At 49.1% G+C, this 15006-nt stretch overlaps 1 protein-coding gene across 1 annotated transcript; it reads left to right on the top strand.

The window, feature by feature from the left end:
• The first annotated feature begins 303 nt into the window (after positions 1-303).
• Positions 304-14847, top strand: MED17 (mediator complex subunit 17). The gene is made up of 12 exons (XM_077341447.1): positions 304-614; positions 2361-2527; positions 2693-2912; positions 4136-4272; positions 4355-4439; positions 5889-6041; positions 7638-7768; positions 8899-9083; positions 10270-10407; positions 11452-11569; positions 12140-12299; positions 13190-14847. The coding sequence occupies exons 1-12, from the start codon at positions 371-373 to the stop codon at positions 13396-13398; spliced, it is 1947 nt and encodes a 648-aa protein (XP_077197562.1). The 5' UTR covers positions 304-370; the 3' UTR covers positions 13399-14847.
• Positions 14848-15006: the final 159 nt, after the last annotated feature.

Raw genomic sequence — 15006 nt, forward strand, 5'->3', positions numbered from 1 at the left:
TCCGAGGTAATAAAATCATTATTTTGCAATCTACTTGTCCAAATCATCCATTCTTCCCAACGAGAATGGAAACAACCAATCAAGGGCGGGACGTTCCCTCCTGCTCTTGCAGCCCCGCCCCCTTCGTTTCCCGAGCGCTTCCGAAAATACCCGACCGGTGAACTCGCATCCTCGGCCGCCGCCAGAGGTCGCGCGGCGCCACTCGTCCCGATCTATCCCCTCGCGGCCGGAGCTCCTCCGGAAAGACCCGAGCGCGCGCGCAGAGAGGCGGAGTCGCGTGTCCCCCTGCAGGACGCCGTAGTCCCGCGCGGGCCACCGTAGTCGCGGCGCGCATGCTCGGCGGGAGAGGTCCTGCTGCCGGTGTGCGAAGATGTCGGGGGTGCCGTCGGTGCGCATCAGCATCGAGTCTGCCTGCGAGAAGCATGTGCAGGAGGTGGGGCTGGACGGGAGCGAGACCTACCTGCAGCCGCTCTCCATGTCGCAGAACCTGGCCCGCCTCGCCCAGCGCATCGACTTCAGCCAGGGCAGCTCCGGCTCCGAGGAGGACGAGCCCAGCCCGAGCGGGGGGCGGGAGTGGCCTGGCGCCGGCGCCGAGAACGACGAGGAGGAGGAAGGTGAGGGGCGGCAGAGGCTGGGCCGCGGAGCTTCGGGTGGGGATGGGGAGGCCAGTCTGCAATGGGACCCCCCCCCCTTCCCTCCCTCCCCGGAATTACAGCTCAGCTGCAGGGTTCGGTTCCCATGGAGGAAGTGGCTGCTTTGGAGAGTGGACTCCGTGACATTGCAGCACACCACACTGAGGTTCTCCTCCTCCTTAGGCTCCACTCCCAAATCCCTAGGAGTTTCCCCAACCTGGGTCTGGCAGCTCTCCACACACACACACACACACACACACACACACACACACACACACACACACACACTGGTGGCCAGGGAACGCCTGGCAAATCTATCTGGGCATGGGGGGGAATAGGGTTGTACGATCCAGGTTGGGGAACTGCTGGAGATTTGAGGGTGGAGCCTGGAGAGAACAGGACCTCAATGGGGTGCAATGCCACAGAGGTACCCCCCAAAAGCGCCCAGTTCCTCCAGGGAAACTGAGCTCTGTAATCTGGAAATGAGCTGGAGGCTGGTGTCCCTAGTACTGAAGGTCCATGATTTGATTGGATCAGGTAGCTGGGGATGTGAAAGGCTTCCTCCTGGAAGGCTGCTGTCAGTCAGAGCAGGGAGTGCCGACCTGGGTAGATTTCTAGAAGGTGGGTGGTAATGTTGGTCTGAAGCAATAGAACAAAGTTTTTGTCCTTGTATAAGCATTCATGTGTAGAAGTGTGCATACACCAGCTTGGTGTAGTGGTTAGGAGTGCGGACTTCTAATCTGGCAAGCCAGGTTTGATTCCGTGCTCCCCCACATGCAACCAGCTGGGTGACCTTGGGCTCGCCACGGCACTGAGAAAGCTGTTTTGACCTAGCGGTGATATTACAGCTTTCTCAGCCTCACCTCCCTCACAGGGTGTCTGTTGTGGAGAGAGGAAAGGGAAGGCGATTGGAAGCCACTTTGAGACTCCTTCGGCTAGAGAAAAGCGCCATATAAGAACCAACTCTTCTTCAGTAATATCAGGACTCTGTCAGCCTCTCCTATCTCTTCAAACCCCAGAATCCCCAATAGAAAAAAAGGTTAGTTAGAAAATTACGTGAGGGACCCCTGCCTGGGACCTTGGAGAGCTGCTGCCAGTGAGTGAAGACAGTAGTGACCAAAGACCAATACACTGACCCATATATAGGGCAGCTTTGTGCATGTGTTCAGTTGTGGGGGATGATTTACCTGCTTTCCCAACCTTCACATTCAAAAGACAACATGATTCAAAGCAAGATGCCTGGTACCAAGTTGGAGACAAAAAGAACCAGATAAAATAATTATATTTGTTTTGGTACGCTGAATTATAGGAGCCCTGCATACATAGTAGGGTGAGTATGAATGCATCCTGCATGTGTGTGCATACATCTGCTTATAAAAGCCACCCAAAAAATCACTTAAAAAAATTAAAAGAATCTAGTACCTGATTTGGGGGTTTAAATCATGTGAGTTGAATGTAACAGCATACCCACAAAGAAAAATCATGCACAAATGAGGTGCATACATATTTGCTGTAATATGTATGAACCTCTATAATTTGACATGCATATTTAGGTAATGGTAATGGAGTAGACTCCCCATCCACTTCGTCGTAGAAAAGGAAATGGAATAAGGGGTGGAATGCCACACTTTTCAACTGTACCTAGTGGAAATGGATAACCCTGCCCCAGCAACACCAGCGATAATTGGATCTTTGCGGTCTTCACTGTTTGTGTCTCCTTTGTTTTAGGTTTGGTAAAGTTTCAGCCATCTCTCTGGCCTTGGGATTCAGTGAGGAATAACTTGAGAAGCGCCTTGACTGAGATGTGCGTCCTCTACGACGTCCTCAGCATTGTCAAAGATAAAAAGTTTATGACTCTGGATCCAGTTGTGCAAGAACAAATACCCCAGAAGCAGGTAAGGTGCACACTCTCTTGGCTTTCTCTGCTCAAGTACCTGTGAAAAGTACCAAGCTGTTCGGTCCATTTAAGTTCATGTATGAAGTGATTGGTTCAGGGCTCAGTATGGTGTAATGAAAGCAAAATCCCGTTTTAGACAGATTCCCATCTCTTCCATTTCCAGAATCCTCAAGTCCTGCAGTTGTTTTCCAAGAAGAAGTCATTAGCCGGAGCAGCCCAAATCCTTCTGAAAGGCGCCGAGAGGCTGTCTAAATCAGTCACGGAGAGCCAGGAAAACAAGCGGCAGAGAGACTTCAACTCTGAACTGCTACGGCTGAGACAGCACTGGAAGCTGAGGAAAGTGGGAGACAAAATCCTTGGGGATTTGAGCTACAAAAGTGCAGGTATGCTCTGCATTTGGACTGCCCTCTCCCATCCCCTGCCCAGGTGTGCTTAGCTCTTTGGGTCTCCTGCTTCTCAGCTGTTCAAAGAGGCACAAAGAGGGCAGTGATGGCCTGGGTAGAAGGCCCCCATTGCCAGTCCATCGTTGACACCCTTCTATTAGCCTAAATTTGCAATTGACTTGTTAGCCACAAGGCAGAGGTATGTAGTCAAAACCTTGGTTTGTACCTCAGCTGCGGTTTGTCACCTTCCCATCTGCAACCTGCAGAGAATAATGTTAATTTACTGAGTGGCTGCAAGAAGTATGATCAGTGTATGCTTCAAACCCTCAAGCACCGTCTCAGTTTCAAGTATCACTGAACCATACTGTAAAAAGAGGGCTCTGCATTGTAAATTGGTAGTTATTCAGGCTACTCCTTCAGTGAAAATACTACCACTGCTACTACTGATATTTAATTGGTATATCACCCCTCCCCTGAGCTGGTTTTCTGGATAGGGAGGTATATAAAACAAACAAATAAATATGTGGCTTGGGGGTGGTTCACAACAATATAAATATTCAATACAGTCTGTCACTTGGAGGAGGGCAGGATGCTGTTCCTGTTGGCTGCAGAGAAAAGGACGCGCAGTAATGGGTTTAAACTACAAGTACAACAATATAGGCAAAATATCAGGAAAAATTTTTTCACAGAGTAGTTCAGCAGTGGAATAGGCTGCCTAAGGAGGTGGTGAGCTCCCCCTCACTGGCAGTCTTCAAGCAAAGGTTGGATACACACTTTTCTTGGATGCTTTAGGATGCATAAGATATCATTCATTACCTTTATTGGCATTCCATAGCATTACGGCGTATAAAAGAGAAGGATCAAGCAGCTGGAAATATATGTATACATACAATAAAATCCAATTAAAAATCCCACCCCCTTTGCACCCTCCGCCAACTACCCTAGGCTGGAGATGATATTAAAACAGGGGAAGCCGAGGAGGTACGCCAATAAAACTTTGGACTGTCCTGGTCTGAGCCACGGGCCTGGTGGAAAAGTGCTGTCTTGCAGGCCCCGTGGAACTTTGACAGCTTTTCAGGGCCCAGATCTCGACGGGCAACGCCTTCCACCAAGTTGGGGCCAGGGCCAAAAGGTCCCTGGCTCTGTTTGAGACAGACTGTCTTTCAGACAGGCATCATATTTATTTCTTACCAGACTTGTTTGCTACACCCTTTCCCTTTTAGGGTCTCTCTTTCCGCATCACGGCACGTTCGAGATAATCAAAAACACCGACATCGACCTGGATAAAAAAATTCCTGAGGATTACTGTCCTTTGGACGTCCAGATTCCCAGTGATTTAGAGGGATCGGCCTACATCAAGGTTTGTATACATGTCGCTTTGCCCTTTCCTTTATCGCTTTGACGGAATACAAAATAATCCAGCGTTCTTCGTTTCGGTGCAGGTCTCTATTCAAAAACAAGCGCCAGATATAGGGGACCTTGGAACTGTCAACTTGTTTAAAAGACCTCTCCCAAAGACAAAGCCAGGTATGTTACATTTTGTCTTTAAATGCTGCGAGAACTGGTTGCTTCTACATGTGTGAAAGAGAAGGAAAAGAGGCCTTTTAGTCTTTGTTCTAATATTCATTGAATTAGAGTATTTGTAGGCTGCCTCTTCATAGGCCTGCTGAAGGGAACTGATAATGAAGAGGTAGACCTGTCGAAGAGGGGGCCGATTTGTTTCCTGCATGTTTGGAGACAAGGTCTATGAGCAATGCATTCAGGTTATGGGAAAGAAGGTTCCTCTTAAATGTTAGGAAGCCTTTTCTGATGGGTGAGGGCTGTTTGTAGGTGGAATGTGCTGCTTTGGAGGGTGCTGGAATCTCATTGGTTAGAAGTTTTTAGGAGTAGATTGAATGAGCACCTGTCAAGAGTGTGTGATTTTTAAGTCCCCAAGAAAGTGGGGGGGTGGATTTGATGGCTTTTTGTGGTCACTTCCAGCTCTGCGTGTGAGTCTCTGTGTGAGCCACAGGGGAGGGCACTATGTAAATATAAGAAATTAAATTCTGATTCTGAAAAAATCACAATATTAACACATAAGGCAGGCTGTGGAGTTTTCAGAATAGTGTATGTTAACCAGAGAGCACTGTTCTGACACAGCAGAAGAGCTGTTTTTGTATCCTGCTTTTTACTACCAGAGGGAGTCCCTTACAAGCACCTTTCCCTTCCTCTCCCCACAGCAGGCACCCTGTGAGGGAGGTGGGGCTGAAAGAGCTCTAAGAGAAGGCCTCTGCAAGAACAGCTCAGAGAGAACTGGGACTGGCCCAAGGTTACCCAGCTGGCTGCGTGTGGAGGAGCAGGGAATCAAACCTGGTTCTCCAGATTAGAGGCCACCAGTCTTAACCACTACAGCATGCCAACTCTCGACATTAGGGTTAAAGAGCAGGGATACATTGCCATTTTCCCTGCTAAACCTTTCAAACAGCCCTGGCATAATTAAGATTCAGTGGAACAGCTTCTTGCAATTGACATTCACATTGGTCTCAGCCATACGGGTGGTACTCAGACATCATGAACAAATTCTAGCTTTTTCAAGCTGCAAACAACTCTGGCTTCCCCAAGGGCTTGCAGACCTCTCACGTATGACGCTGACGTTGAAGTCATCCTGATTTCGGAAGCCTTTAGTTCAGGGGTAGTCAACCTGTGGTCCTCCAGATGTCCATGGACTACAATTTCCATGAGCCCCTGCCAGCATTTGCTGGCAGGGGCTCATGGGAATTGTAGTCCATGGACATCTGGAGGACCACAGGTTGACCACCCCCTGCTTTAGTCCCATCGCAGCTCATTGTGATACCCAAATCTGAGCACGTTTGTTTCTTGCCCGTGAACGAGGACTCGCCCTGGTTACTTGGTTTCATAATACGTTGGATGTGCTGTGACTTCTTGACAGCAGCAGTTAATTTGCCATTTCCATTTCTCGTTCCCCCCCCCCTTCAGGAGCTCCACATTGGCAAACCAAACTCGAAACAGCGCAGAACGTCCTGCTGTGTAAAGAAATCTTTGCCCAGCTCTCTCGAGAAGCTGTGCAAATTAAATCGCAAATCCCCCACATTGTCGTGAAGAACCAGATCATCTCCCAACCGTTCCCAGGTAAGAATTCCGAGGAGAACCTGGGCAAGGTGTTTGCATGGCCAGGCCGAAGCCGAGCTACTGTATGCGTTTTGGGGGAGCAAATGCTGTCCTTTTTATTTGAAAGAATTCAGAAAATGCCTGTAGGAAACACAGAGCAAAGTAATAAAATGAATGTATTTTTTTGCATTGGCAAAAATACCAACCTGGTCTACAAAACGTGTGTGCCAACAAGGACAAAGGCCTTCTCAGTAGTGGCCCCTTGTCCTGTGGTGACAGCCGCCTGAAGAGGTACATGCCTCTTGGGACCTCCCTAAGTTCCGCAGGGCGTGCAAGGCTGCTCTTTTTCAGGCAGCCTATGTGTGATCGTCATCCACCAGGCAGCTGTTCTGCTTCAGCCATGTCTTCACAGCCCCATAAAGAACACTGTGCTCAGCTAACTCCAACCTGCTGATGGACCGTAGGCCCCCCAGAGCATTGCACCTGGCCTCAGAATGAGCTGCCAGTGGAGACCTGGGCCCTTACGGAATTCTCAAAGTTCTGAAGGACCTGCAAAACGGCTCTCTTCCCCCTGGCACCTGATTGAGGCCAAGGTTGCATTTTCACCATCTGAATGGGCCCCACCTCACCTAGTCCCTTACTGGGGCCTTGGCCCTGACCACTCTCCCCCATCTGAGAGCCAGTTTGGTGTAGTGGTTAGGAGTGCGGACTTCTAATCTGGCATGCCAGGTTCGATTCTGCACTCCCCCACATGCAGCCAGCTGGGTGACCTTGGGCTCGCCACGGCACTGATAAAACTGTTCTGACCGAGCAGGAATATCAGGGCTCTCTCAGCCTCACCCACCCCACAGGGTGTCTGTTGTGGGGAGAGGAATGGGAAGGCGACTGTAAGCCGCTTTGAGCCTCCTTCGGGTAGGGAAAAGCGGCATATAAGAACCAACTCTTCTTCTTCTTCATCTGAGTCAGGTCAGGAACTGGATTTCCAGCTATTGTGGTCTTAGGCCTCCATGGGATAATATAGGACACAGTGAACAGTTAGTATATATTTCATGCAGATTAATTTTTTACGCCTTTTAAACATTGTATTTGTATGGGGATATTTTGGAGTGGAGTGGATCAGAAATCTAGCAAATAAATATTTATTGTATTTTTGTATTGTTTTTGCTGGGGGTAGCTTCATATATTTCTAGCCCCCCCCCCACCTCAAATGCCTGTTCGGAGGAGAGGGAGCAGGATATACATTTGATAAATTGTAGAACCATAGAGTTGGATCGGAGGAGAGGGAGCAGGATATAGAAATTAGATAAATCGTAGAACCATAGAGTTGAGTGGGGTCATACAGACCATCTAGTCCCACCCCCTGCTCAATCCAGATCAGTCTAAAGCAGGGGTAGTCAACCTGTGGTCCTCCAGATGTTCATGGACTACAATTCCCATGAACCCTTGCCAGCAAACGCTGGCAGGGGCTCATGGGAATTGTAGTCCATGAACATCTGGAGGACCACAGGTTGACTACCCCTGGTCTAAAGCATCCAGGAGAAGTATCTGTCCAGCCGTTGCTTGAAGACGGCCAGTGAAACCTAAACAATGTTGATTTCCTTCCCCATTTTCTTATAGGCTTGCAGCTGTCTATTTCCTTGTGCCACTCATCCAACGATAAAAAATCCCAAAAATCTGCTTCCGAGAAACAAAGCCCGGAGGATCACCTGTATGTGCTCGAACATAATTTGCACCAGCTGATCCGGGAGGTAAGACGGTTCCTCCTGGCTGCACGCTTCACTGAGGGGGTCTTTGGAACCTCCTGTTTGGTGGGGGAGTTAAACATTTGGAGAGGAATTCATCTGCATGCTGCACTGATTGGTCGGTGCGTTTTTGACATCACACATTCCTGGAAGCACATGAGCCGTTCTTTAAGAACAAAGAGTATGCTTTTGCCTAACAGGAATAACAGAGGGCTAAAAAGAAATTATTCACTGAACGTTCTTGGAAGTGAGACTTTAAAAGCGAGAACAGTCCTCCAGAAGCATAGCAGGGAGATGCAAGCGGGAAGACTTCTAAAGTGTACCCATTTTCCTTGGATCTTCTTAGGGGCACTCTGAGCCAGCGGGCAGTGAGGCCACCTGCCCCAGGCAGGCCCCACATTAAGGGGGGGCAACCACGTATACAAATGGCAAGCTCCTGTGAGGAAAACCATACCGTTTTCTGTAGATTTCTTTTTCTCCAATATCTTTGGAAGAGCGCTTGTAATCAGGCTGTGTTTGTGTTAGTGGTTGACCCCCGGGTTTTTTTATTTGGATAGATCTTTTAAAGTTAAGGCTGCATTGCTTATTGTGAGAGTACCAACCAGGTCGACAAAACGTTAGTAGGTACACTCCATCGAACGTGACTCAGCCTTAGAGTTCTTTTCAGGAAGGTTTCTTACCAGCCCTTCCTGAAAAGCGGTGTGAAAAGGAGAACGTTTGTATTGCCGTCAGTACTTGGGGCAGTTGCCCTGGCCTTGTATATTTGGTTTTTATACCAATAGAAGAAGAAGAGTTGTTTTTTATACCCCGCTTTTCCCTGCTCGAAGAGTCTCAAAGGGGCTTACAATCTCCTTCCCTTCCTCCCCCCACAACAGGACACCCTGTAAGGTAGGTGGGGCTGAGAGAGCTCTGACAGAACTGCTCTGTGAGAACAGCTCTCACAGGACTAAGTTCACCCAGATGTCTGCATGTGGAGGAGCAGGGAATCGAACCCCGCTCTCCAGATCAGAGGCCGTGGCTGTTAACCACAGCACCCAGCTGGCAGAAATGTTTGCACTGTCAAATGTTACCCTGCCTTTCCCGCACCCCACTAACCTGTGGCGGGCTGCTCAGAAGTCTCTTGTCTTCTCTTGCAGTTTCACAAGCAGACCTTGAGCTCCAACATGATGCCTCACCCTGCCAGCGCCCCCTTTGGCCTTAAGAGGATGAGGCTGGCAGGGCCGCAGGCCTTTGACAAAAACGAGATCAGCTCCTTGCAACCCAGCGAAGGGCTCCTGGAGAAGATTATCAAACAGGCCAAGCACATATTTCTGAGACGCAGGTATTCCTCGTAGAGACGTTTCCTCTTTGCGAAATAAACAGAGGGGAGCGGGGTGCATCACTTCTTCGGCATCTTAGGAGAGTAAAAGGCTGATCATTCCTATCCAAAACAGGACCGATGCATTGCCTTCCTCACTGATGAAACAATGTTGGTTTCTGGCCATGTGTTTGATATAAAGACTGCTGAATTCGGGTTTCCAACTCAGTTGTTCTCAAAGGGCAACCAGCTTTTGCATTTAGAGAGCGATCTTGATGGGAGTTCCCTGCGAATTCTTTTTTCCTCCAGAATCATAGAGTTGGAAGGGTCCTGCAGGGTCATCCAGTCCAACCCCCTGCACTATGCAGGAACTCACAACTACCTGCTCACTCACAGTGACCCCAATTTCATGCCTCAGTAATCCCCTTGCCACCAAAAATCTCCATAATCCAGCCTGGCCTGGAGGAAATTCACCTACCATCCCACAGTGGCAACCAGCAGTTCCCTGGGTATGCAAGGAAGGGCCACAAGAGACAAACCCTGGCACATCCCTTCCTGCCCCTCCACTCACCATCTCCATTTGAGTTCAGGAGGCCTTTGTGCACCAGGAACTGAAAGGGAGGAAGGCCAGTTTGAAAGTTTGGAGGTGTGTTCCAGCGAAGGCCAGAACGTGATTGTTGGGACATTTAAACTATGTCAGGGGTCCTAAAGTATGGTAGAGAAAAGTCCAGAACAAAAGAACAATTAAAACATGTATTTGTTTGTTCCTTTGGCACCAACTTTTATGGCGTAATAGCCACGGTGAGAGAAACTTCCATGCTGTTTCTTTGAAACTGAAATAGCCACTTTGTCGTGTGGTTACTAATGGCTGCTCTCCTTCCCCCAGAGATGCTTCGTAAATCTCTCCCGTTTCTTCTTTAGTCGTGGGCTATACAGAAGCAGCTAATCGATGTGGTAAATAATAGATGCTTAATGCTCTCTTTGGGAACGTACATCAAAGTATCGGTTTCCAGCATATAGCCTTCACGTATAATTATGCATAGAAGGTATCCGCGTCGATACAGTTTATCTTAAACAGTATCAATACCCCACTTGCATTGCAGCCGTGGGCATTGGACGTAAAACATTAGAGCGGGCGTGACCGATTAATTTCTGCCTTGCCGGGGATGTGGGGAACTGGCCATGAGGTTTGGGGTTTTCTTCGTTTCAGGACGGCTCGAACCATCGACAGCCTGGCCGGCCGTATTGAGGATCCCCAGATCCAGGCTCACTGGTCCAACATCAATGATGTCTACGAGTCAAGCGTCAAAGTCCTGATCACCTCCCAGGGCTACGAGCAGATATGCAAGTGAGTGGGGAGAAGGGGAGAGCCGCTTGATTTGCGTGTCCCTTTCACAGAGTACAAGATCATGTGCCTTTCTGGCTTAGCCCGTTGCTGTTTCCCCACCTGGAATGTGGAGACTCAGATGCCTTAACGAAAAGAAGAATACACAGAGAGAACTCTTAAGGCACCAATCCTATCCATTGTTTCCTGATTAGATATTTTAAGGGGCCACCTCTCCCAATATACTCCCAGACCCAGATCTACGAATTTATTTGTTTATTTATTATATTTATATACTGCCCTTCCCGGAGGCTCAGGACGGTTTACACGAACATAGAATACAGTACATGGAACTTAGTTTTCATAACAACAATAATAATATTAACATTTATAACATTAATAACTTTAACAGGGGAACTGCTGCAAACAGGTCCAGGTCAGAATGCATGAATGGCTTTCTGGGAGGGAGGGAGCAGGGGGCCTGTGGATGTTGCTGGTTTCGCTTGGTCTCAACCAAATGCCTGGTGGAAGAGCTCCCTTTTGCAGGCCCTGTGAAACTGTGGATATGTGGGTGGTCCCTGGCCCTAAAGAAGTGTGACTGGCCTTGAACGGGAACAGGGCCTTTTTGGACATGGCCCCAGCCTGATGGTATATGCTACCAGAAGACACGTGGGCTCTGCTATCAAGGTTTTGCAGGGCCTGCAAAACAGCAGCATTCCACCAAGCATGCAGCTGAGGCCAGGATGTATGGACAAACTGTATGCCCCCCCCCAGAGACCCCCAGGCCGCCCAGATTTACTTGAGATGGAGCATCTTGATGGAGTTTTTACTATTTATTATTATATTCTGATTTTAACACTGTTATAGAAATATACGCTGTAAACCGCCCTGAGCCTGGATGCAGAGAAGGGCAGTTAATACAGCGAATAATCATAATGATCATGTCTTTCATTTACTTTCAGTCTGCTTTTAAGGATCACTTTGCTGTAATATTTCACCCCATATCAGTCAGCAGTCATCCACTGCTCAGATGTCACCAACGCGAATAATGGCGTGCCGTTTTCACAGGTCCATTCAGCTGCAGTTGAATATCGGCGTGGAGCAGATCAGAGTGGTGCACAGAGACGGAAGAGTCATCACTCTGTCCCATCAAGAACAAGAGCTGCAAGATTTCCTTCTGTCTCAGGTGAAAGCCGCGAGGAAGTCTTTATGGTGTGACTATTGTTGGAAACGAGCCTAGGAAGGAAGAAGTTAGCCTGGGACATTCCTTCCTTGTTTTTCAAATTGGCCGGCTGGCTTTAGCTTGGGAGAGCTTTACAAACTAATATCGGCCACTTCCAACCTGAAATGGTTACAGGTATCAAAGCCCAGGAAAAAAAACAGAGTAGAATGTGTGTGTGTGTGTGGGGGGGGGGGGGGTTAGAAGCAGAGAGTCCTATGGAATATTTTCTCCTGTGAGATTAATTAAATCCTTTTTAAGACAGGAAAACTAGGGGCCAAGCATTCAGGAATACAAGGGGTGCTAGATTGGGCGGTGAGGTGGAAGAACTCTGTGGATGGCCTCCCCCCAGGACCTGGAAAGGCTGCAGGCTGCTGTTATGGAACTCACCAGCAGGGGCAGCTCTCCCACAGCATGGATCTGCAGCCTCCGAGCCTCAGAGGGAAGTGGAAGGAGGAGGGGGTGGTCAGTGACAGAGGAAGGGAAGAAAAATGCACATAGAACACATGCTAATCTCTCAAAAATAAATCCTTGCAGATGTCGCAGCATCAGGTGCATGCTGTGCAGCAGCTGGCCAAAGTGATGGGGTGGCACATGCTCAGCTTCAGTAACCACATGGGGCTGGGCCCAGTCGAGAGCATCGGCAACGCGTCAGCCATCACCGTGGCGTCACCAAACGGGGACTACTCTATTTCAGGTTGGTGGTGGAACTCGGATCGCTCCTTCATGCACTGGTTCATGTTCTACACTGAACTGACCTCCCTTTTACCCATTGGGTTAGCTTGGTTTAGTTTCCCCCCCCCCCCCAAAATCTGCTTTAACAGGTCAGAGCTATACTTATAAATATCGGAGCATTCACAGTTCTGCAGGGCCTGCAAGATGGAGCTCTCCCACCGGCTGTGTGATTGAGGCTGGGGCAGATAAAATAAGGGGCCCCTCCTCAAAATAGCTGGAACATCAGGCAAACTCCCCACTAACATCCCATCCCCCCCCCCCCCCCAAGGCACAGAGCCAGTTAGGACTTCTAATCTGGCATGCCGGGTTCGATTCTGCACTCCCCCACATGCAGCCAGCTGGGTGACCTTGGACTCGCCAAAGCACTGATATTACTGCTCGGTCAGAACAGTTTTATCAGGGCTCTCTCAGCCTCACCCACCCCACAGGGTGTCTGTTGTGGGGAGAGGAATGGGAAGGCATCTGTAAGCCGCTTTGAGCCTCCTTCAGGTAAGGAAAAGCGGCATATAAGAACCAACTCTTCTTCTTCTACAGGTTTGGACGGGGGGGGGAGTTCATTGAGCTGTGGGGGAGGGTTGGGAGTGATAGTGACTTTTCACAGCTGTGGGGATTGTAATGGCAAGATTATGGGGATTTTCTCTTGTAACTGGCCACGAGCCAGCTAGTCTGGGAGTGGCAAGCAATAAGTCAAATTAATTAAAAGTAATACCTTTAGCTGCTTGGGATGGGCTCCCCATGCGTCTGAAGACGTGAGCTCTGATTCATGGAAAGCTTGCACCGGAATGAAGTTTGTTAGTCTTCGAGGTGCAGCCTGGCTCCCGTTTAATTTTGCCCGCCCTTGGCTTCCCGCAGTGCGCAACGGTCCGGAGAGCGGCAGCAAGATCATGGTGCAGTTCCCGCGATGCCAGTGCAAAGACCTGCCCAAGAGCGACGTGCTGCAGGACAACAAGTGGAACTACCTCCGGGGGCCCTTCAAGGAGGTCCAGTGGAGCAAGATGGAGGGGCGGAACTTTGTGTGCAAAATGGAGCTCCTCATGGCCGCCCTGACGCCCTGCTCGTAGGGGGGACGGAGCGCCCAGCAGGACTTTTTTGGGATGCAAGATCGGAAAAGGAAAACATTTAGATGGAGCGTGGCCGCTACAGTCCTGCGTCTTCTTGTTCTCTCTTCCTCCTTGTGTAAATAGGCAATAACCCCCATGTACATAGGACCCTTCCTTTCTATATCAAAAGTTTGCTTGTGTATTCTGACGTTCCCTTTCAGGGGACGGTGGCAATCATGTCCTCATGGTCACCTGTCAGGCCATACCGATCCGAGACGTGGACCGAACATTTCAGCCGCAGCTCGCAAAGACAGTGTACAGTTTTCCAGTCTTAAATGTTTCACACGGAACCGGCAGCTGGACTTTCCTTTTCCAATTGGTGTATAGCACGTAGCTTTGGGAAAGCTGCCCGTCAAAATGATTTTGGACACTTTTTTGTAGGGGGTTTTCTTTTTTTATTTCACCAGTGCAAGCAAACCGAGTGAGTAGCAGTCAGGGCCACCGAGAGATTGTATAAAAGCTCACAATGGTGTTAATGAGATCCGAACTCAAGATGCTTGTGGCATGACCTGTATTTGGTCTCCACTACCTCCAGAGGCATTCAGATTAATGTAAAAGGGCATGGAGATCTATTCCCCCGTCCCGCCCTTCCCAAGGCTGATTTTAAGTTTCTGCCTTGTAGACTGCAGTGCTTGGACCATCAGCTGCTGGAAAATACCACCCTGGGCTCATATGACACGTAACAACTCTCGTCTTGAACGCTCTCCTGTAGTACTATAATCCAGATGTGGAGGGGGGATGAGCAAGGGCAGAATCAATGCCTTATTCAAGAAGTCTGGCTAGATCGGGGTGGTCAAACTGGCTCTCCAGATGTCCCTGGACTGAAATTCCCATAAGCCTCTGCCAACAGAGCCACAGTTTGTCCACCCCTGGTCTAGCTAGATATCTGATTGTTTTTCTCATTCATTAGTCCTTGCAGTCCTCTATCCCTGCAGCCTAGCTTTCCTTTTTGAAAGGTGGTTCGTCACACAGCTGTCCTTGCCGGTTCACACCCTTGCTCTACAGGTGGCCTTTTTAGAGTCCTGGCTGGGTCTGTTGGATCCATGAACTTTGAGTTAACCCAGCAGTTGGAAACCTGCTCTTTGGTATCCCTGGTTCTCTCATGGGTCAGGTACACGGCTCAGCTGGTGAACTCACTCCCTGATCTTTGAGAGGTCGAGGGGATTGTTCAGTGGTCTCTCTCTCTCTCTCTCTCACTCACTCACTCACTCACTTTCTCTCTGATTCTGCCTGATCTATGTTTAAAAGTTGGGTGCCCAAATCCCCACAGAGTTGGAGTAACTTTGGCTTTTCATTTGCCATGGGCCAAGCAGACCTTTAATGCCCTCGAAGCACGAGGTGAAGAATTACCCTTTGCTCTGTTTGTTTTTTCTACTTTCTCTATAATAAAATATGCTCATTTTGTACGAAGGGTGCTGAGTTTGTACTCACGTCTGTACACCTGCGGGAAATAAAGCGGGGGTTCGTTTTTGTCTTTGCCCCCAGTGCAGAATCGAAAAACCGAGTGACAATGATCAGCGTGGGGTAGCGATTAAGAGCAGCAGCCTCGAATCTGGAGAGCTGGGTTTT

This window comes from Paroedura picta, chromosome 6 (genome assembly GCF_049243985.1).
Source record: "Paroedura picta isolate Pp20150507F chromosome 6, Ppicta_v3.0, whole genome shotgun sequence".
NCBI lineage: Eukaryota > Metazoa > Chordata > Lepidosauria > Squamata > Gekkonidae > Paroedura > Paroedura picta.